The 23,953-nt window shown below is 44.5% G+C and overlaps 1 protein-coding gene across 1 annotated transcript in view; it reads right to left on the bottom strand.

The window, feature by feature from the left end:
• CROCC2 (ciliary rootlet coiled-coil, rootletin family member 2) overlaps positions 1-23,953 on the bottom strand; it is a 505,095-nt gene that overhangs the window by 314,306 nt on the left and 166,836 nt on the right. Inside the window, 1 exon segment of the mRNA XM_029616014.1 lies at positions 13,156-13,383. Within this exon segment, the coding sequence (XP_029471874.1) occupies positions 13,156-13,383 (228 nt within the window).

Genomic DNA, 23,953 nt, shown 5'->3' with positions numbered 1-23,953 from the left:
GAAATTCTTCCAACGCAGTCGGGTTGGTGAAAGTTTGTGTACGATTGAGATAGGTAATCCGCATTTGAGCTGGATACAGAAGACCATATTGTGCCCCCAACGATTTGAGGCGTGGGCGTAAAGCTAAAAATTGCTTCCTTTTCGCCGCCGTAGCCTTCGCGAAATCCGGGACAAACATAATAGGGTTGCCCTGGAAAGTAATAGGAGCTTTAGTTTTCGCCGCCGTCAAAATAAGCTGAGTTTGTGGATATCGGAGAACCTTAAAAATAATAGGCCGCGGGTACCTCGAATCTCGGAGGGGCCGCGCCGGGATCCGATGCGCCCTTTCTATTTCCAGAGGCTTGTCAAAAGTTATCTGTAGAGTAGAAGGAATAAGTTGTAGAACAAAAGCGACAGCGTCCGTACCTTCCATGCCCTCAGGAATACCAAGTATTCGAAGATTGTTGCGTCTGTTTCTGTTTGAGAGATCTTCAATTTCGGCCTGCATGAGTGCGATCTCCTGGCGAATAGTGGGAATGGATGACGCAGTTAACAACACTGAAGCGGTCTGGGCCTCTACATCGTCCAATCGGGCCTGAAAGTGTGCCATTTGTTGAGCTACCGTTTTCAGCTCAAGTCCGATCGCGGTCGTGGCGTCGGTGTTTTTCTGCAGCATGTCTTTTAGTTGTTTAAGCTCAAGAAGAACTAGATCCGCAGACGCCATTGCTTTGCCAGCCACCAATTTTTCAGGCGTAGGGGGGTCAGGCTTAGCTCGTTTCGACCCAGAAACCGCGGCGAAAGCTGCATCTATTTTCCCAGATTTGACAGCAGACATTCCGAAAGAAGAATAGACCGTTCTCGATTAAGTAGCGTAGAGAATAAATGGGGATAATCAAAGATTAGAAGCGAGGTCTGGCGGAGCTCAGTGGTTAGTCGGCCATCTTGGTCGCCGCTCAAGAGCGCCCCCCGTTTTTATGTGATTTTATTTGCTTTTTATGTTTTATAATTATAATATTGTAATAAGTTAATTTTTAGTAATATTTTTATGTCCAATTTTTTATGTTATTTATCTGAATGTGGTTGAAATTTAATTAATTGTATTTTTTGTAAACCGATATGATGGCTTGTCCCAAATACCAGTATAAATTGTTTTATAAATAAATAAATAAAGTGAGGGTATGTCCTCAGAGACTTTAGACCTTACTGCGTTCATTGAGCAGTCACCATCTGATGTCACAGATAGGGCAACCATGATGGTCATTTTAAAATCTAAACAATTGACATTTAAGATTGTTGTTTTGAAGTAGGAATAGTTTTTTTCTTGGACAAAAAATAGCTGTATTTCCTGATGTTGAGATGGAAACACAGCAAAGGAGGGAATTGTTTCTAAGAAGAATAGAGTTATTGCTTTGGGTGTAAGATTTCCTTGTAAAGTTAAATATAGTACAGTAGATTTACTTTTTTTGACCCAGGTCATTTGGAGGATTTTCTAAAAGACAGGTGTGTTCCAGCATCAAAATCCTCTAGTCCACTGGAATAGACCATGAAATTAATCTTACAGGTTTCTTGTTACTGAAACTATGTTTATGTTTCTTTCTTGATATTCTCCCTCAGTGAGTACTAAAGAGTTTGCAAATGCACATTAGTATTATACTGTTGTACTTGCAGCAGATTTTCTTGATTTCCTGTTTGCTCTTTGTTTATTCTATAAAAATCAATAAAGAGTTATAACATAAGACTAAAATTTGGAGATGGAAAGGGGAAGGAGATGAAGATGTCAGAGAATTAGGAGATGGATGGCCTGGGAGAGTGTGGTGGGGGAAGCTGAGAGACAGAGGTGGAGCTCAGAAAGGGAAAGCAACTTGGGGAGCCCTTATAAATTTCCCTGTGTTATTGATTACTATTACTATTATTGCACAGAAATAAAAGGTTAACAAATAAAACCAAAAAGTATATACAGTGGCTTGCAAAAATATTGGACCCCTTAAAAAGTCAGCAGATTTGTGTGGACTATAAATGACACCTACGCAGATTGCTACAGCCAGTATGTTTTATTGCAAACCAATATGCTCTTCAAGTAAATTTTCAAAGTAGTTGAACAACAAAAAGGTGACTGTTCTACAATGGCCAAATCAAAGTCCGGATCTCAATCTAATCGAGAATCTGTGGTACTATTTGAAAACTGTAGTCCATAAGCGTCATCCAACAGACCTGAACAACCTGGAGCAAATCTGACAGGAAGAATGGGCAAAATTCATTCCCAAACAGTGTGCAAAGTAGACTTAAAGGTGTTATTGCAGCAAAAGGTGGTTCTACCAAGTACTAGACTGGAAGGCAAGCAGCATTTTTCAGTTTTTAATTTTATTTTATGCAGAGAAATAATGAATTGTGGCTTTGAAAATGTACTTTAAGAGCTTACAGGTTTGCAATCAACATATTATCTGGAACAATCTGTGTGTCATTTGTAATCCACACAAATCTTCTGACATTTTAGGAGGTCAAATACTTTCGCAAGCCACTGTATCAGTGATACCTTTTTATTGAACTAATGTAATACATTTCTTGAATAGCTTTAATTCGCATGAGTAGGAAATGACATTACCAGAAAATATAAAGCAGGGGTCGGGAACCCATGGCTCGCGAGCCAGATATGGCTCTTTTGAGGGCTGCATCTGGCTCGCAGACAAGTGTCGCCATACTTCGCGGTTCCCCGCTGACCCAGCTGCTCCCCGGTCCTCCGCCGCCCGGGCTTAAAATGCTGTCAGCCCGGGCGCAACGCGGCAGGACAGCTGGAGTCAGCGGCACCGGCGTGCTCTCTTCTCCCCCCCCCCCCCCGCGGCCCGGAAGAGGAAGTGGAGAGCATCGGGTGCCTGCGCGGGAAGAAGAGACCACACTAGCGTGGTCTCTTCTTCCGCGCAGGCACCCGATGCTCACCACTTCCTCTTCCGGGCCGCGGGGGGGGGGGGGAGAAGAGAGCACGCCGACTGGAGTCATCCAGGTGCCTGCGCGGGAGTCATCGGGTGTCAGCCGGGTGCCAGCGCTGGAGTCATCGGGTGCCTGCGCGGGTCTTCCCGCGCAGGCACCCGATGCTCTCCACTTCCTCTTCCGGGCCGCGGGAAGAAGAGAGCACGCCGGTGCTCTCTTCTTCCCGCGGCCCGGAAGAGGAAGTGGAGAGCATCGGGTGCCTGCGCAGGAAGACCCGCGCAGGCACGCTAGTGTCCGACGGGAAGAAGACTGCAGCGCGGCTCGGAGGAAAATGAAAATCTTCAACCGCGGCCGATGGGACTCCGCCTTCGCCTCCGCGAGGGCTGAAAATGAAGGAGGTTAGCGTTGGGAGGTGGCTGCTGCTGCCGCGAGTTCCCGGGGGGGGGGGGGAAGGGGGAGAGAGAGAGTGAATGAATGAGCGAGCAAGCATGTGTGTTTGAGATCCTGTGTGTGTGAGTGAGAGATTGCATGTATGTGAATGATTGAGAGCCTGTATATGTGAAAGAGAGTATGTCTGTGATTGAGATCCTGCCTGTGAGAGAGAGAGCATGAATGTAAGTTTACCATTGGGAACCTGTATGTGTAAGTTTGTAATTGAAAACCTGTTTGTTTGAAAGAGTATGTGCGTATGATTGAGATCCTTTGTGTGTGAGAGAGATCATGTGTATGTATGATTAAGAGCCTGTGTGTATAAGTAAGAGAGAGATCATGTGTGTCTGTGTCTGATTGACAGCTGGTTTAGGTGATGGAGCATGTGAGTATGTGATTGAGAGCCTGTGTTTAAATGAGAGAGAGAGACCATGTGTGTCTGTGTGATTGAGAGCTGATTTAGGTGAGGGAGCATGTGAGTATGTGATTGAGAGCCTGTGTTTAAATGAGAGAGAGAGACCATGTGTGTATGTGTGTGATTGAGAGCTGATTTAGGTGAGGGAGCATGTGAGTATGTGATTGAGAGCCTGTGTGTAAATGAGAGAAAGAGAGGACATGTTTGTAAGCATGTGAATGAGAGTCTGTGTGTGAGAGAAAAAGACAGCATGTATTTATGTGATTGAAAGCCTGTGTGTGTGTAAGCGTGAAAAGATAGACAGCATGTGTGTAAATGTGTAATTAAGAGCCTATATAAGTGAGAGAGAAAAAACATTTGTATATGTGAGTGACTGAAAGCATGTGTGTATAGGTGTGTCATTGAGAGCCAGTGTGAGAGAGAGCGCTGGTATGTGACTGAGAGAGGAGAAAGTTCCAAGCAAACCACCCCACCTCCTGCTAATTCAGAACAATCTCAGGACACCTGGATATCAAACGTTCCCAGGTATGCAGAGCAAAAAAATTTTTGTATCCTTATTATTTTTCATTACTGGATCTTTGTGTCTGCTATTTTGAAATATTTTGTTGGTATCTGGAAATGTTTTATATGAGTTTTTAATTATTGGATATTCCACTCATCAGCTGTTTCGAAATATGTTCTTTTTGTTAGTACAGTTTTACTGCTGATGATTTTATATTTCTTGATTTGTTTTATAAGGATGTGTGATGTTTCTTTTTTCCTTTGTTACACTGCATACAGAGACTCTGGCTTGTTGCAGTTTCCAATTCAGTTTTTGTCTGCATGCTTCTTGTTATGCGTTTTGGTCTCTTTATTCTATGTTAGGTGAGGGACAGCACGTGATTCAGGTGAGGTTTTCTGCTGGCGTGTAGTTTCTGTGTAGGACTCTATAGCAGCCTGACTTGGTCCGTTTTCCTAATAGGAGATGTATTGGTGTCTTAAGGCCTGGTGTAATATTTTCAGAGACTTATTGTACTTTAAAAGTGTGATCTTACATAAAATGCACACATTTACTTGTATTTAGTTTTAAACATATTGTATGGCTCTCATGGAATTACATTTTAAAATATGTGGCGTTTATGGCTCTCTCAGCCAAAAAGGTTCCTGACCCCTGATATAAAGCAATGTGACTGCCATACAAGAATCACAAAAACAGTAGCCCAGTGATAAGGTGAAGGGAAAAGGGTGAGGGGGGTTTGATGGGAGATCAGACGGTGACATGCAGTATAATTTTATGGCTCATAATGTGATATGAAACATAGGTCTCTTGAACACAAGATGTTTGAAGTTAAAATGATCAGACACTTTGGAACTGACAAAAAAGGACTCAGAGATCTAGGTCTATTATGAGCCATAAAATTATACTGCCTACCACCTTCTTATCACCCGTACAACCCACCTCTTCCCCCTTCCACTTCACCCTATCATTGGAATGCCTTTTATGATTCACTTATAGCAGCCATATTGTTTTAAATTTCCTGGTAATGTCATCTTCTGCTCATTCGAATTCTGACCTGAAGAAAAGAGTTTTAGCTCTCAAAAGCTAGTCAAGAAATGTATTAAGTTAGTCCAATAAAAATGTATCATCTGATATATATGGAGAAATTTTCTTATCTGTTAATTTTCTTTCCAATAATCCTACTATACTAGTCCAGACCAGTCCAGTCCAAACAGGTGGTTTATGTCCCTCTACCAGCAGATGGAGGCAGAGAACACAGACTTTCTCAGCAACATCATTACCACTGGGGGTAGATTTTCAGAGCCCTGCTCGCCTAAATCCGCCCAAAACCGGGCGGATTTAGGCGAGCAGGGCCCTGCGCGCCGGGAAGCCTATTTTACATAGGCCTCCCGGCGCGCGCAGAGCCCCGGGACTCGCGTAAGTCCCGGGGCTCTCGGAGGGGGCGTGTCGGGGGGCGGGCCCGGTCGTCGCGGCGTTCCGGGGGCGTGTCGGCAGCGTTTTGGGGGCGGGTACGGGGGCGTGGCTACGGCCCGGGGGCGTGGCCGCGCCCTCCGTACCCGCCCCCAGGTCGCGGCCCGGCGCGCAGCAGGCCCGCTGGCGCGCGGGGATTTACGTCTCCCTCCGGGAGGCGTAAATCCCCCGACAAAGGTAAGGGGGGGGTGTAGACAGGGCCGGGCGGGTGGGTTAGGTAGGGGAAGGGAGGGGAAGGTGAGGGGAGGGCAAAGGAAAGTTCCCTCCAAGGCCGCTCCGATTTCGGAGCGGCCTTGGAGGGAACGGGGGGAGGCAGCGCGGCTCGGCGCGCGCAGGCTATACAAAATCGATAGCCTTGCGCGCGCCGATCCAGGATTTTAGTGGATACGCGCGGCTCCGCGCGTATCTACTAAAATCCAGCGTACTTTTGCTTGAGTCTGATGCGCAAGCAAAAGTAGGCTGTTCGCGCGCCTCTTAAAATCTACCCCACTATGTATAGGTGATGCAGCACAGAGAAACTCCTGAAATTAAAAAACTCCAGCTTGAACATCTTAACGATGCTGGGAGAGATCACCTCCAAAAACCACCCCTTCATCAAAAACACTGACGGGACAGGTATGTGAGGAAAACAGTGGAAACAAAAAAGACATACATTTTTGCGTCAGAAATACAGGAAGAAGTGAAAATTATCATGAGCAAGCAGCAGTAGTAGTATAAGGAACAAACTACCAACAGAACTCCAAACAGAACCCTCATCACAAAACTTCAAGAAAGCCCTAAAGACCTGGCTTTTCGGTAAAGCATATCCTGACAACAATCAACCCACCCCACTGGATTACAGCACCTAACAACCAGCACTCTTACCACACCAAGAGAACTGATAACGTCTCCAACAAAATACATATGATCTTTCCAACATTAGCTATTTTAACGATAATGTAAAGTTACCAAATAGCATATATTACTCAATGTTATAATTGTTAAAGCAACCCATAGATAATGTACATTTACAATGCTACAATGTTAATTGTAATGATAATATGACCGCCGTCACATTATCAAAAGTTATAATGTAAACAGATGTGATACCCATGGGTGAGCGTCGGTATATAAAAATAAATAAATAAATAAATAAAATAAATCATCCAGAAATTGATGAGCCAATATCCTCTCTCACCACCATTGTCTTGGCAAAAGTCTGTGGAGCCGCTGCCAAGCTGAAGGGGAGCGCCCTGAACTGAAAATGTTCTTGCAGAATATAAAAATAAAGATACTTGTGATCGGCTTGCCTGATAGGGATATGCACATATGTTTCCGACAGGTCCAATGAAAAAAGGAATTCGTCTTGTCTCACCTCCAGCAGTACGGAATGAAGGGTCTCCATTCAGAAATGACAGATCTCAAAGTTGCTGTTAACTCTCTTTGGATTGGGGATTGGCTGAATCATGAAACAAATGGAGTTTCTCCTGAGACCCCTCTTCTCCAAAGGAATGGGAAACACTGCCCACCCATAACAGTTGAAGCCAAAGAAGCATCTCGTGCACCATCTTTGCTTGATGACCAAGGCATGGGGGAAACCATAAATGAGTTGAGAATGGGTGCCCGCAATTCCAAAACGTAATTACAGCAAATTATTTCTAACATACACTGATCTGAGGTTATTCGGACCGACTTACCCGAGTGACCAGGGAGTGAACCCACCCCGCTTCATTGAGAAGAGTGATCAGCTCTTGAGGTAGGGGTGGAAACAGACCTAGGTTTCTGGAAGGTACAAAAGGACTGATTTTGTCCCTTAGAGACATGTAAGCCTCAAAAGGAATAAGAGGAGAAATGCCTCCCTGGAATCTTGAAGCTGACCATGACTCTTATTGGACCAGATGGAGGACTGAGGCTTACCTTCAGGAATCTTCTGAAGTTTTGGATCCCCCAGATTCTTAATCAGCAGTTCTAGAAGCTCCTTGAAAAGAGCTTACCTTTAAAGGAAAGTCTCCCTAGCTGAGACTTTGACCAGGAATCTGCTGACCAGTGACAAAATCCAAAGTAAACTGTAGGAAATATCCCAATTCTTGCTAACAAGAACAGGCAGCTAAGATGGAGCCTCTGACCATCAGTAAAAATGGACATTGGTCTATTTGGGTTGTGCACAGCTAAATGCAGAGAAAATAGACAGGGCCTGTTCTGCCCTGGGCAGCCAAATGCAAGACTGTGTTCATGACAAGCCCAAAGGATTTATTAACTTTACTAGCCAAGCTGGCACCAAAATGGGGCCAAAAGAAACATCAGCACAGATGATCCGGTGTGGGAATCGGACCTGCAATAATATTGAGGCCTCTTTTTATGGTTCTAAATGTCCATCTGGGATCATAGTTTATCAGAGCCTGCCAAACCTGTGTAACTGTCATTCATCAGAACTTTCCGCATGTTGAACTCCACAGCAAACAAAGAAACTGTTAAAAGAGTGGCAAGATCTGCTAATTAAAAGCCTTAATTATGCATTCACCTGACTATTCCTGAGCTGCTGAATTATGCATAGGTGAGCCCTTGAAAAGGGGCAAGCTAACAGTCCTCTTGGCCGTCCATCGTCAGCTGATTGAGACCCATCTGAAGAGAAGAAAGTGACCCGTCTGAGTGCTGTGGCTTTCCATCCCTGCTTTGCCCCTTGCATCCTGGGCCGAGGTAACTTGTGGAGACAAGGTCTAAGAGACTTGAAAGTTGAACAGTCTGTCGCTTCAATGGTCGTGACTGTCCTCTCTGCATCTGTGCTGGAGACAGGTAAAAGGAGGGTGTTAGACCTGCGGCCGGCCCCCTCACCTCTCTCAGACGAATCAAGTGCCTGGTTCCTCATCCCTGGCGGCGGCGGGCCGCCAGCTCCGTCCTCGGGCCGCCCCCGGTGCCTCAGTCTCAGCTGCATCTCCTTGAGCTCTGCGTCGGGCCTCTCCGCGTGGCCAGCAGAGAGATGCTGCTGTCCAGTGCCGCGCCCCTCCCTAGGCACATGTGCACCATTGAGTCTTAAGAAGGGCCCGCGGCGGGAACTTGGCTGCGGCCCCGGATGTTGACGTCAGTGGAATCCCGGTACTTAAGGCCGAGCTCCGCTTCTAAGAATTGCCTTTGCAACAGGTCTGCCCGCTGGTCGTATACTTATTGCCTCCTGGTGATTCTCCTTTGTTCCTGGTTCCTGATCCTCGCTGACTTTTGTTCCTGGTTTCCTCGTTCCTGTGTTCCTGATTCCTAACCTACACTTGGATTGCCTTCTCGGACATGACCTCTGCTTTGCCTGACCACGCTGTTGACTCTCTCCAAGCCGGGACCTCTACTTTGCATGACCATGCTGTTGACTCTCTCCAAGCCCTGACCTCTGCATTGCCTGACTACGCTATTGACTCTCTCCAAGCCCAGACCTCTGCATTGCCTGACTATGCTATTGACTCTCTCCAAGCCCGGACCTCTGCATTGTCTGACTACGCCATTGTCTCTCTCCTTGTCTAGACCTCAGCTCTACCTTGCCACTGCTTCCTGATTGCCCACGTCCCTGACGTCAGCTTGCCCTACGATGCTTCTTCAGTCTACATCCTGGACTTGGTCTATTCATGCTTCGGCCTGTTCTTGCTCAGGGGCCCCCTGTCTGAGTTTGGTTCTGTTGGCACCCGGGTCTCCGGGACTCTGCCTTGTCCAGTACAGACTTCTTCATTCTACTATTGCCGCCTCTGGGCTGACCTCTCAATCCTTCCATCGACGACAACATACGGAGGCCCACCTAAGTCCAGCCCCGGTACCCAAAGGCTCAACCCGTGGGGAACGAGGGCTGGTATTGGTGAAGCGCCAGCCGGCCTCTGGCCCACTCTGCCTGCCGACGGTGGGGACCAGTAGGATCCCTCCTATGGGTAGCGCCAACCCCACCTCAGCCCAAGGGTCCACCTCCGGCACAACAGAGGGACCTTCCTACCAACCCAAGAACGTAAGTTACTGCCAACCACATGGTAAGAACCTAAGCTCCATTTCCTACCCTGTGGGTTAGTAATGTAGAACTTATTAGTGTTCAAAAGTAAGTCCCAGCTAAAGAGAGATGAGACCAGCAGAAATTAATAGTAATTGGATAAGCACTAGACATCATATATGCTTTTGTAATTGTTGCTTTTATCATATAGTCTGGGTCCCTAATTGTCTGTGTATGCATTGCCTGTCAAAGAGTTAAGCTTAGCCCTGGGTAACATATAAATAAAGGAGATTTGTTTTTCTTCAGACAGTTGGGTCATTTTTCTAACAATGAACAGGAGGGTCGTTGGTGAACAGTAGGTACATACATAAAGGGAGGTGGGGTTAGAAATCATAGCTGTTCTCCCTACAAACTTCCTGGCTTCAGTAGAGGAAGCTACAGTTCTGGATGAGATGCTGAGGAGATCATAAAGGCTTTCTGCTAAAAATGCTGCAGCAGACTATTTTGGCCGCCTCTTCACTCTCAGGATGCTGTTGCATTCAGCGTGGAAAAGCATGTACCAACATACCAAAGTCGAAGCCAAAAAGATATACTTCAAAAGGAGCTCTATCCTATGATCCTAGGGATCATTGAGACTGGGCTGCCCTCAACCGAAAATGTAGTCCTCCTGGTGACCGCCATGACCAGCACATCCACCTTAGGCAATTGAAACAAACTTTGCACCACATCCTGAGAAAGAGGATACAATCTGAGATGGTTTCTGACTTCCCTGAGGTCACTCTCAGAGGCCTCCGACTCCACAAGAATTATCTCTTCAACTTGGAGGGGAAAGGCCCTGGAGGGTTACGGACCCCCTTAATAGGGTCCTATACAGTGGGGCTCTTGAAATGTAGAAACCACAACCCAAAGGCATGACACTACCTGGTCAATCAGGGATGCTATTTCTTCCCTGTCTGAGGAAATCCCACCCTCCCTCTGCTGAGGCCCCACTACCGAAGCCTGCTAAGTAATTAGAGTCCCCATAAGATATCAGAACTAGAGGAAGGTAGATTCGCTGCATCCTTTGGTCTCTTGTGGGGAACTGACTATCCAAACTGTCCAGAAGAATCCCGGAGGAGGATTTTTCTCTTTGCATTAGGTCTCTGTATAGTGCAGAAAGCCTGATGCAAAAAGGGAAAGAACTCCAGAGAAAACTGTCTCTGTGCAAAAGGCACTGTGAGACTTGTCTGCCAAAGCAAGCAAAGGAGGGTCCCCAATCTCGCCCTCCATGTCACCGCGTGGCTGCTGCAGGGCTGGCAAATGCATGGGAAGCTGCACCAAAATGGCAGCTGTTCCTACCAAAACTGGTGCACTTGCTACTGCCATCACCGCTATTTCCTGCCACAAATCCGTTGCAGAACTCTTTCCCAGTGAGGGAGGCACACCGGCAGCCTGAGAACACTCTCCTGAGACCTCCCTGGTATGTACAAAAGCCATGCACAGTGACCCTGAAGAGGAGACTGATTGCCTGGCTCCTGCATGTGATGCAATGGCAATTTCTGTCCCTATTTTCCATGCCTGGCCATCTTCCCTGCTGCTGTGCTGAAGCACTGCTTCAGAAGGCCCCCAGAGGAAATACACTTACCCTACCAAGGTAGAGCGTCAAGGTACTCCTCCAAGGTCCCTGTTAATTGGCTTGCACTTTAATGATGCTCAGAAATGGCTCCAATACTGCAGCTCTCTTGCTCTGGGTTTTGTTTTTTTTTTTTTTTAATTCTTACAGAGGCAGGCAGGTTTAAGCAGGCGGTAGGAGATAAAGATGCTCCCTTTTAGGAGGCTGCTAAAAACCCACTTTTCTCACGGGCATTTAATAATTAGACATCTAGACCCAGAGAATGGTCCCAATGGGGTGGGTATAAACCTGATTTTCATTGAGTCTGTTCAGTTATATGTATAGAATTCTTCTTTTTGTGAAGCTGCCTGCTTTATTTTTTTTAATTATTTTATGTATTAATGCATGCTTTTCTTTATAACCTATGAGTGTTACGATGCAATCCGCTGAGATCTGCGAATCAGTGGAATACAAATCTTTTAAATAAATAAAGATGGGTGAAGGGGGTTGGAAAGGCTTTCCGCAGCACCCAGCAATGCAAATAAGAACTCCCAATTTCTTTTCTATTTCTTTTCTTCCTTTTTTTTTTTTTTTTTTTTTTAATTAAGTCAAGGAGTGGCCCTTCACCAAGCTCTACTTAGTTACCTCTTGGGCTGGGAGCTGCCAAAGTGGGCTCGCTTTCAGGCCGATACAGTACAGTGCGCTCCGCTGGAGCGCACTGTTAACCCGTGATTGGGCGTGCGTTTTTGACGCGCTAGCTTTACCCCTTATTCAGTAAGGGGTAATAGCGCGTCGAAAATGCGCATCCAACACCCCCGAATCTAATAGCGCCCGCAACATGCAAATGCATATTGATGGCCCTATTAGATATTCCCGCGCGATTCAGAAAGCAAAATGTGCAGCCATTAGGCATTAATTTCTCCGGGCACCGGGAAAGTGCACAGAAAAGCAGTAAAAACTTCTTTTCTGTGCACCCTCCGACTTAATATCATGGCGATATTAAGTCAGAGGTCCCGAAAGTTAAAAAAAAAAAAAAAAATTGAAATCAGCCTGCGGCTCGCGGGTTGAAAACTGGATGCTCAATTTTGCCGGCATCCAGTTTCCGAACCCGTGGCGATCAGCGAGTTTGAGAACCGATGCCGGCAAAATTGAGTGTCGGCTGTCAAACCCGTTGACAGCTGCCGCTCCTGTCCAAAAAGAGGCGCTATGGACGCGCTTGTGTCCCTAGCGCCTCTTTTTGCCATGGGCCCTCAATTAAATACAGAATCGTGCCACAGGAGAGTGGCCTGTGCACGCGCCGGGAGAGCGGGTGTTTGCCGGCTCTCCCGCGATTTTTACTGTATTAGCCCGTTTGCTGGCTGTACCAGTGGCTTGGCCCTCGCTAAGTCAGAGCTGTCCTGAAAAAATCCTGGTGCACCATCAGTGAATCCCTAACATCTTCTGAAGGCAGAGAATACTGGAGTTTCTCTGTGCTGCACCAGCTAATAGAGAGTGGCCATGATGTCACGGAGAAAGTCTATGTGCTCTGCCTCCACCTGCTTAGACTGATGTAGCAGGATGAAGTGGAAATTAATATTTGTTGTGGTGCATTCAAGTGGATTAACACAGCGACTGCACTACTTTATTGCTATTGTTAATATTATGAGCAATGTTCCATCTAAGCTATGCAGGGGGCCCTGCAAGCGCCCCTCTAATTGATGGTTGTACCCCAGTAATCTTGCACTTTGAGCTGTGTGGGGCCAGCAACTCCAGTGAGACTACAGGGCCCCCTGCTTTATTCATAATGAAAGATGGATAGAGCCAACCCAGTAGTTAGATGCACGTCAGCAGGCTCCCACACAGCTTATAGGGAACATGGTTATAAGTGGATCTTATCCCAGTTTAGTGCCTTCATTCTGCTTGGGGTTGTTCACCTGGAGTTCAGCTCCACCTTCTCAGCATCCCTGTGGCTCTGTAGTTGAATCATTTCCTGCACTTTGTCTCTGAGTTGCTGCTCCAGTCGTGCTGCAAGCAGGGCCTGCTTCTCCATCGATGATGCGGCGCTGCTCTGTGAAAGACGCAGGTTCGAGTCTAAGTTGAGGCAGGCGGTCTGCAGACGGCGAGACGTCCGTGCTAAATCTGTCTTTATTTCAGTGAGACCCCTGAGAGTGAAGCAGATTCCATCAGCAACCTAATAAACAAGGCATTACACAAAAAGCATCTGGACTGCGGCTAATTTTTGGCCCAGTGAAACCAGTGATAGGCTGCATTAGGCAGACACTGTAGGAAATAAAGGAATTTATTTATTGCATGTGCTAAAGTCAATGGGATTGATATTCAGCCACTGGCTGGCTTGCAAAGGTCGCTGAATATATTTATCCAGCTAACTTTGCTCCGATATTCAGTGGTGCGGCTATTTAAAAAATAGCTGGATAAATATAAGCAGCTAACTTTACGACTGATTTCATGCAGTCCTAAAATTATCTAGCTACCTTATCAGGATAACACCACCCCACCCTCTACTTATCCAGTTTAGCACTGTCAGCTATTTAAAAAGTGCCATTTATCCACCTAAGTCAAAACTTAGCTGGGCAAATAGCATTGAATATTGGGCTCATTGTTTTCAAAATACACTTATCTTATTCATCAAAAAGATGAATCCATAGCTTTTTTACCTAGCAAATACCAAAACAGTAAATAAATCCCATGCTACTAATGTCAGTAATAAGCAGTGGCTATTTCCTAATTAATATCAGGTTATGGACTTTTCCTGTAGGAACTTGTCCAAACCTTTTTTAAACCCAGCTACACTAACTGCCTTAACCACATCCTTTGGCAATGAATTCCAGAGCTTAATCGTGTGTTGAGTGAAAAACAATTTTCTCCAATTTGATTTAAATGTGCTACTTGCTAACTTCATGAAGTGCTCCCTAGTCCTTGTAATATCTGAAAGAGTAAATAACCGATTCACATTTACTCATTCCAGTCCTCATGATTATATATATATTTCTATCATATCCCCTCTCAGCTGACTTTTCTCTAAATTGAATAGCCCTAACCTCCTTAGCCTTTCCTTATAGGGAAGCCGTTCCATCCCCTTTATCATACTAGTCACCCTTTTTTGAACCTTTTCCATGCAATTATATCTTTTTTGAGATGTGGCAACTAGAATTGCAGACAGTACCCAAGATGGGCGGTCTCACCATGGAGTATTACAGAGGTACTATGACATTCTCCATTTTATTCACCATTCCATTTTATTCACCATTCCTTTCCTAATAACTCCTAACATTCTATTTGATTTTTTGACCATTGCAGCACACTAAGCCAATGATGTCAATATATTGTCCACTATGACGACCAGATCATTTTCCTAGACAACAGAAAAGTACCAATGGTCCATCCAGTCTGCCCAGCAAGCTTCCCATGGTAGTATCTGCCACGCTGTGTAGGTTACTCCCATTCATCAGTCAGTTTTGCTTGATGTGCTTTGCTTATGGACTTGGCCATAAAAGCAATCCAGTGTTTTTTTTCTTAATGTCTGCGCATCACTACCCCAGAATGTAAAAAGTCATAGAAACATAGAAATGACGGCAGAAGAAGACCAACGGTCCATCCAGTCTGCCCAGCATGCTTTCATATTTTTTTTTGTTTTTATTTTCATACTTATCTGTTGCTCTTGTCCCTTTTAAGTAACTTTTTGGTTCTATTTCCCTTCCACCCCCGCCCTCGATGTAGATAGCAGTGCTGGAGCTGCATCTAAGTGTAGTATCTAACTAATTGTTTTGGGGTAGTAACCGCCACATTAAGCAAGCTACTCCCACGCTTGTTTACCCAGCCTGTGCAATTCAGTCCTTGTTGGTTGTTTGAATATACACCCTCTTTTCTTCATTCCCCCTGCTGTTGAAGCAGTGAGCTGCGCTGGATATGTATTCCAAGTGAAGTATCAGTCTTGATTCGGGGATTCCTCTTTCCTTTCACCCCCCCCCCCCCTCCTTCGTGTAATTTCAATGTGGGTTACTTTTCCTTATCTGTTTCACTTTGCACTTCTCCACATTAAATTAAATTTGCCATTTTGATGCCCGGTCTTCCAGTCTTGCAAGGTTCTTCTGCAATTTATCACTATCTGCTTGTAATTTAACTACTCTAAATAATTTCGAGTCATCTTCAAATTTGATAACCTCACTCTTCGTTCCCCTTTCCAGATCATTTATAAATATATTAAAAAGCAATTGTCCAAGTACAGATCACTGTTTACCTTTTTCCACCAAGAAAACTGACCATTTAATCCTACTCTCTATTTCCAATCTTTTAGCCAGTTTGCAATCCACAAGAGTACATTGCCTCTTATCCCATGACTTTTTGATTTTCTTAGAAGCCTCTCATGAGGGAATTTGTCAAATGCTTTTTGGAAATCCATATACACTAAATCAACCAGCTCATCTTTATCCACATGTTTATTAACCCCTTAAAAAAATGTGACAGATTTTTGAGGCAAGACTTCCCTTGGGTAAATCCATGTTGGTTGTGTCCCATTAAACCATGTCTTTCTATATGTTCTGTGGTTTTGTTCTTTGAAATAGTTTCCACAATTTTTCCTGGCACTGAAGTCAGGCTCACAGGTCTATAGTTTTCCGGATCATCCCTAGAGCCCTTTTTTAATATTGGAGTTACATTGGCCACCCGCCAGTCTTCAGGTACAATGGATGATTTTAATGCTAAGTTACAAATTACTAGTAATAGATCTGAAATTTCATTTTTGAATTCTTTCAAAACCTTGGGGTGTATACTATCTGGTCCGGCAATTTGCTACTTTTCAGTTTGTCAATCTGGCTTACTACAGCTTCCAGGTTCACCATGATTTGGATTAATTCATCTGAATCATCACCCTTGAAAACCATTTCCGAAACAGGTATCTCCCCAACATCTTCATTAGTAAATACCGAAGCAAAGAATTTGTTTGGTCTTTCCATGATGAACTTATCTTCTGTAAGTGCTCCTTTAACCCCTCGTTCATCTAATGGTCCAACCAACTCACTTGCAGGTTTCCTGCTTTGGATATATTTTAAAAAGGTTTTATGAGTTTTTGCTTCTATAGCCAGCTTCTTTTCAATTCTCTCTTAGACCATCTAAGGTGGGGGGGGGGGGCTGGAAAAAAGTTCCCTCCGAGGCCGCTCCGATTTCGGAGCGGCCTCGGAGGGAACGGAGGCAGGCTGCTCGGATTGGCGCGCGCAGGTTACACAATTGTGCATCCCCCTGTGCATCCCCCTGTGCACCTTGGATTTTATAACATGCATGCGGCAGCGCGCACATGTTATAAAATCGGGCATAGATTTGTTCGTGCCGGGTTGCGCGAACAAATCTACACCCACGCATAACTTTAAAAATCTACCCCTATGCGTATCTTTTGTGTTTTCAACAGACCATGCCACTGTTTTGCGATTATTCTTGAAGCAGCGTATGCAAATCTTTCATGGTCAGAAAATCTGGATTTATCCAGACTTGGCAAGGATAACACAAGTTAGGAGAACAAATTTTCTCAGATTAAGATCAGATATAGAAGCTATTGGAGCTAGGTTTCTGCTGAAATGTCCTTGCAGATGTGAGATTAATTATTCAAGTCATAAATATACCTTTTTTGAAGTTTCTCAGCTCCAAATGTTTTTGGACTCCCATACCCCAATTACCACAGAGACTGGCTAGAAGCAAATTAAAAGAAGGCCAATGTAACCTCTGATTGTATTATATGGGGATGGTGAGATTCCTTCTTTCCAAAATAACCGCTTATTTGCTATCTAGCTCGTTATTATTACCTGAATTATGCAGATATGTTGAAATTATGAGAAAATGTTTCTTTTTCATTTTGGAAATGATTACATAATAATACAAAATATCTGTATTTCATTTATAATTGGTCATTATAGAGATTATTAAAAATGCAATAAATTAAAAAATAAAAAAAAAAGAATATCTGGTGAAACTAAGGGAGATGAAGAAAGAAATAAAGAAAGCAAAGGTCAGGCAGAAGAAAGGACTGCCAAAGAGGTAAAGTGAGGTGACAAAACATTTTTCAGATATATCAGAGAAAGGAGAAAGGTCTGAAGTGGGATATTGAAATTGAAAGGTGACAAAGATCAATGTGTGGAGAGAAATGAAGGAATGGCAGAAATATTAAACAAATAGTTCAGTTCGATGTTCGCTAAAGAAGATCCAGGAGAAGGACCGTCACTGGTTGACAAGACCATGGATGGAGGTGGAGTAGACAAAACTCTGTTTACAAAAGAGAATGTATGGGAAGAGCTAGGAAAACTGAAAGTGAACAAGGCCATGTAGCCAGATGAGGTACATCCCAAGATACTGAGGGAGCTCAGAGATGAGCTTGCAGCACCTCTCCCTGGAATGGGAAAGGTGCCACAAGATTGGAAAAGAGCAGTAGTGGTCCTGCTTCACAAGAATGGGAGCAAAAGGCAGGCTGGAAAATACAGGTTGGTTATCCTCACCTTGGCATTGGAAAAATTAATGGAGACTCTACAGAAGGAAAGGATAGTGAACTATCTACAATCTGGTGGGTTGCTGGACCCTAGACAGCATGGATTCCCCAGAGGAAGATCCTGTCAGACAAATCTGATTGATTTTTTTGTTTGGGCGACTAGAGAATTGAATCAGGGAAGAGCTTTCGATGTAATTTACTTGGATTTTAGTAAAACTTTTGATACGGTCCCCCATAGGAGACTAGTGAACAAAATGAAAAGCTTAGAAGTGGGTGCCAAGGTAGTGGCATGGATTGCAAACTAGTTTACTGGCAGGAGACAGCGTATAATGGTAAATGGAACCTACTATGAAGAAAGAACCATGTTAAGTGGAGTGCCACAGTGATCGTTTATGGGAACGGTTCTGTTCGATATCTTTGTGAGTGGCATTGTGGAAAAGATACATAGAAACATAGAAATGACGGCAGAAGAAGACCAAACGGCCCATCCAGTCTGCACAGCAAGCTATGCACTTTTTTTTTATATTTCTCATACTTCTGTTACTCTTGGCTCTTAGTAACCTTTTGGTTCTATATCCCTTCCACCCGCACCATTAATGTAGGGAGCAGTGTTGGAACTGCATCCAAGTGAATATCTACCATAGTTAGGGGTAGTAACCGCCGCAATAAGCAAGCTACACCCATGCCTTTGTTTACCCAGGCTATGTAACTCAGTCCTTGTTGGTTATTGTCTGTATATAGATCCACCTTTCTACGTTCCCCCTGCCGTTGAAGCAGAGAGCTATGTTGGATATGCGTGAAGTATCAGACTTTCTCCCCTGCCATTGAAGCAGAGAGCTATGTTGGATATGCGTGAAGTATCAGACTTTCTCCCCTGCCGTTGAAGCAGAGAGCTATGTTGGATATGCGTGAAGTATCAGACTTTCTCCCCTGCCGTTAAAGCAGAGAGCTATGTTGGATATGCGTGAAGTATCAGACTTTCTCCCCTGCCGTTAAAGCAGAGAGCTATGTTGGATATGCGTTGAAAGTGAAGTATCAGACTTTCTCCCCTGCCGTTGAAGCAGAGAGCTATGCTGGATATGCATTGAAAGTAAAGTATCTGGCTTATTTAGTTTGGGGTAGTAACCGCCGTAACAAGCAAGCTACTCCCCACTTTTTGTGAATGCAAATCCTTTTTTTCCACACTTCCTCTTGCTGTTGAAGCTTAGAGCAATGTTGGAGTCGCATTAACCGTGTGTATGTTTATTGAATAAGGGTATAATCTCCAGGCAGTAGCCGTCATTCCCGTGAGCCACCCACTCTTCATTCACGTCCTCTAGACTTGAGGGATCCACAGTGTTTATTCCACGCCCCTTTGAAGTCCTTCACAGTTCTGATACTTCAGATAGAAGGTAAAGCTTGTCTATTAGCAGATGATACTAAAATCTATGACAAAGCGGATACACCTGAAGGAGTAGAGAAAATGAAAAGTGATTTAAGAAAGCTTGAAGACTGGTCGAGGATTTGGCAGCTAGGATGCAATGCCAAGAAGTGCAGAGTCATGCATCTTGGGTGCGGTAATCCAAAAGAGCTGTATGTGATGGGCGGTGAAAGTCTAATGTGCATGGACTGGGAGAGGAGCCTTGGGGTGATAATTTCTGCCGATGGGAAGGTGGTGAAGCAATGTGACAAGGTGATAGATAAAGGTAGAATGCTGGCCTGCATAGAGAGAGGAATAACCAGTAAGAAAAATGAGGTGGTGATGCACTTGTACAGGTCCTTGATTAGGCCTCACCTGGAATACTGCATTCAGTACTGGAGCCTATATATAAAAAAGGTCAGAGACAGGATGGAGGCAGTCCAAAGAAGAGCGACCAAGATGGTATGCAGTCTGTATTAGAAGATTTATGAGGAGAGGCTGAATGATCTGCATATGTATTTGTACACCCTGGAAGAGAGGAAGTGCAGAGGGGATATGATACAGACCTTCAGATACCCGAAAGCTTTTAATGATGCACATACTTTGAACCTTTTCTGTTAGAAAGGAAACAGTAGAACTAGGGATTACAAAATGAAACTCCAAGGGAGATGAATCAGAACCAAGGTCATGAAATATTTCTTCACGGAAAGAGTGGTGGATGCCTGGAATGCCTTTCCAGAGGAGGTGGTAAACACAAAAACAAAGTATTCAAAGGGGCATGAGATAAACACTATAGATCCCTCTAGGCTGAATGATGGAAATAAAGGAAAGGGTGCATGGGGGTAATCTGCTCGATGGTAGTTACTACCTTTAACAATATGCATGGGGATTACTACACTTAACCAATAAGCCTTGATTCTTTGAACATAACTATTCTCTGCTTTAACATTGCTCTCCACTTTTACAGTGTGGGGGGAAAAGAGGAATTGGATTCAGACACCTAACTCTGGCCCCAACTTTTACAGTCAGGGGTACTGATATGCAGACATAAGGGAAAAAAGAACAGGACTGCTTCTACAGCCAAGTTCAAAAGCAAAGCCTGTCAAAACATTGTCTGAATTTTCAAGACGGCTCTCATCTAATAAAAACATTGCTTTATGAATATACAAGGTTTCAGTAAACTGCACAGACTGGCAGTTACTACCCTTAACTGAAACATGGGGGTAACTTACATGGAGCAGCAATTACTATCCTTATCAGAAACATGGGGGTAACCTGTACAGAGTGGCAGTTGCTTCAACAGGAAATGTGCTGGGCAGACTAGATTGGATCATTTGGTCTTTTTCTGCCATCAATATTATGTTACTATATGTAACTAGGCAAAATGACACCCTCTCTTGTTGGTTCCTGAACCAATTGCTCCATGAAGCAGTCATTTATTTCATCCAGAAACTTTACTTCTCTAGCATGTCCGGATGTTATATTTACCCTGTCAATATTGGGGTAATCGAAATCTCCCAAATTATTACTATTCTGCCAAATTTGTTAGCTTCACTAATTTCTCTTAGCATTTTATCATCCAACTAAGCATTTTGGCCAGTTGGACAGTAGTATACCCATCGCTATACTCTTCCCCAACACACATGGGATTTCTATCCATACAGATTTTACTGTGCATTTAGTCTCCTGCAAGATCTTTATCCTGTTAGACTCTATGCCATCCGAACATAAAGTGCCATCCCTTACCAAGTTAATTCATCCTATCACTGTGATATAATTTGTACCTTGGTATAGCATTATCCCATTGGTTATCCTCCTTCCACCAAGTCTCTGAGATGCCAATTATGTCTACCTTTTCATTCAGTACTATACACTCTAAGTCTCCCATCTTATTTCATAGACTTCTGGCATTGGCATAGAGACATTTCAAAATATGTTTTTTGTTTGTATTAACAACCTGCTTATCATTTTACAGGGATAATTTGGAATCTTTTAACTCAGATGGTTCTTTACTTATAGCCTTAAATATTACTTTTGCTTTTATTGGAACCTCTCATTGGGATGCCTTAACTCTGTTTCATTTGTATCTTTCAAAGATACCTCCCTCCGAACCATGTGCTGCTGAGTGACTGTCCACTTTCCCCCTAGTTTCCTTGAACCTTAAGACTAAAACCCACCTCCCTCAATTTTTGATCCTCTCACTCCCTCCCGCCAAACCCTAATACTTAAACCTCACCCTGCTCACAGCCTTGATCCCATTCCTCCACCTGATTTACCTCCCTCGTTACGTTGATGATGCAGCAGCTGACACTCTCCCTACCCAAGAATATGATTGTAATACCTGTAACCCTCAGGAATCTCATCTTATGATTCCAAAGGGCCTTGCATCTCTGTGGGCAACTCCGTGCCAGCATCACAGACCTGGGCTGCATGGTGCCATCTGTTGCCAGGCAACTTCATTCAGCATCTGTTATCAGAGCAGGCAGGAGGAAGATGCAAAATCCTTTGGAATTGTAAAGTGAGATTCTAGAAAGGTGTGTGTGATCACAAATATCTTCAGGCTGATGCAATATCAGCAAATGTTAAAAAGGCGCTCATGATTAACTGCCAGCTCCCTTAATGCGCGCCGATTCACCTCTCCTAAGCACCCGATTTAATATTTAAATCGGATGCTGCAGTAAAAAGGAGGTGCTAAGGAAAATTGTGCACCCCTAGGGCCTCCTTGGCAGCAGGCACCCAGGAGAGGTAGCTGTCCGCCAGTTATGAAAATGGACGCTCAATTTTATGAGCATCTGTTTTCCTAATCTGTGCACAACCACGGGTTATAAAAATGGATGCTCATTAACTGAGCGTCCCTTTTCTTAACCTGACCGCTGGCACACTTTTTTTTTTATTCTCCTATTTCGGTTCCTTCAACTTAATATCTTAATGATATGAAGTCACAAGAACTGAAAAAAGGATGTGCACATCCAGCACACAATTTTTTTTTGCATCGGGGGGAGATAGGTAATAATCTCATCAACAAGAATTTACACGTGATGAGCACTATTACCTACGCCCATGACTGGACGTGTGTTTTGGATGCACTAACCCCCATTTTGCATCAGGGGTTATGGACGCGCGTCCAAAACGTGCATTCAATTGTTTGTTGAGCCATGCGCTATGGCCAGTGCACGGTATTGCATTGGCCTGCTTAGTGGGGAGAGTGAGGACTATTCACTAGAACATCATTGTGCTGATGAAGATGACAAACAGAGAAAGGGAATTGTGGCTTGGGTTGGGAGTTCTCAGGTATCAGGGTTTAGCAGGAGAGAGAGAGAGGATTGAGGCTTGGGATTAGATGGTCTTTTAAGTCTTGGGATTTGAGAGAGAGGGGATTGGCTTGACTGCGTGATCACTGGACTGGAAAATGAGATAGTGCCTAGATTTAGGCAGCTAAATCTTGATTTGGCTGCCTAGATCGGTGCCTGTGCCAAGTGCCTCACTTCTCCCACCCTAACTTCTTTGCCCTGCTCGTTTTCTAGGGGCCTAAAGATAGGTGCCTTCTAGTCAATTTTCAAATGTGGCAATTTATGAGCCTTATTCCCAAAGTTAGGTGCCTAAACACTTTTAAAATTGACCCCATAGCATCTATTTTGTTAATTTATAAGGAGTCTTAGATTTATTAAGACTCCATTTGGGACCAATACTGTTGTGTTGGAGGTAGACCCTTGGGCCGAGGTGGGGTTATATTTACCCTGTCAATATTGGGGTAATCGAAATCTCCCAAATTATTACTATTCTGCCAAATTTGTTAGCTTTACTAATTTCTCTTAGCATTTTATCATCCAACTGATCATTTTAGCCAGTTGGACAGTAGTATACCCCATCGCTATGCTCTTCCCCAACACACATGGGACCCATAGTTAGGGACCTATGGATCGCCACCGTCGGCAGGTGGGGCGGGCTGATAGGCAGAGGCCACTGGAGCTTCACCTATACCAGCCCTCATTGAGCCTTTGGGTGCTGGGGCTTCGAGGTTGGTTAGCAAGAGTAGTTGGTTCAGCCCAGAGACATCAGATGATAGATGGCGTAGTCCTACTCTGAACTGGGTAAGGTACTGGAACTCGGGCACCAATGGAAATGAAGTTGGCTGGGGGAGCTTGAGCAAAGGAAGGCCGAAGCCTAATAAATCCATGTCGAGGGAGTAGGCTAAGAGAGGCATCAGTAACAGGCTTGGATCAGGGCTGGCGGCAAAGCGGAGGTCGTGGCAAGCAATGCTGAGATCTGAACATGGAGAAGTCAATAGCAAAAGTCAATCAAAGCCATGATCAAGGTCTGGAGATAGGCTGTAGCGTAGTCAGGCATAGCAGAGGTCTGGATCCGGAGATAGGCAGTAGCGTAGTCAGGCGTAGCAGAGGTCTGGGTCTGGAGATAAGCAGTTGCATAGTCAGGCATAGCAGAGGTCTGGGTCTGGAGATAGGCAGAAGCATGGTCAGACATAGCAGAGGTCTGGGTCTGGAGATAGGCAGAAGCGTGGTCAAGCATAGCAGAGGTCTGGGTCTGGAGATAGGCAGAAGCATAGTCGAGCAAAGCCAAGTCGATATCCGTGCATTCAATCCAAAACATAGACAGGGCAGGAATGAGGAGAACAGGAACCAGGAACAATGAGGGTCAGGAACAAGACGTAGAGACGATTCTCTATCTGCAACAAGTACTCAAATAGCGAGGAGATCTGTTGCAAAGGCAAAGCTATGGAGTGAGGCCTGAGCTTAAATACACTGAAGAGTTTGACATCATCATCTGGGGATGTGGCCAGGTTCCCGCCACAGACCCTTCAAAAGGATCAGTGAAGCGTGCACGT

This window comes from Rhinatrema bivittatum, chromosome 9 (assembly GCF_901001135.1).
Source record: "Rhinatrema bivittatum chromosome 9, aRhiBiv1.1, whole genome shotgun sequence".
In the NCBI taxonomy this organism is placed as follows: domain Eukaryota; kingdom Metazoa; phylum Chordata; class Amphibia; order Gymnophiona; family Rhinatrematidae; genus Rhinatrema; species Rhinatrema bivittatum.
The sequence above is the reverse complement of the archived record's forward strand: the minus strand, read 5'-3'. Positions and strand labels throughout refer to the sequence as shown.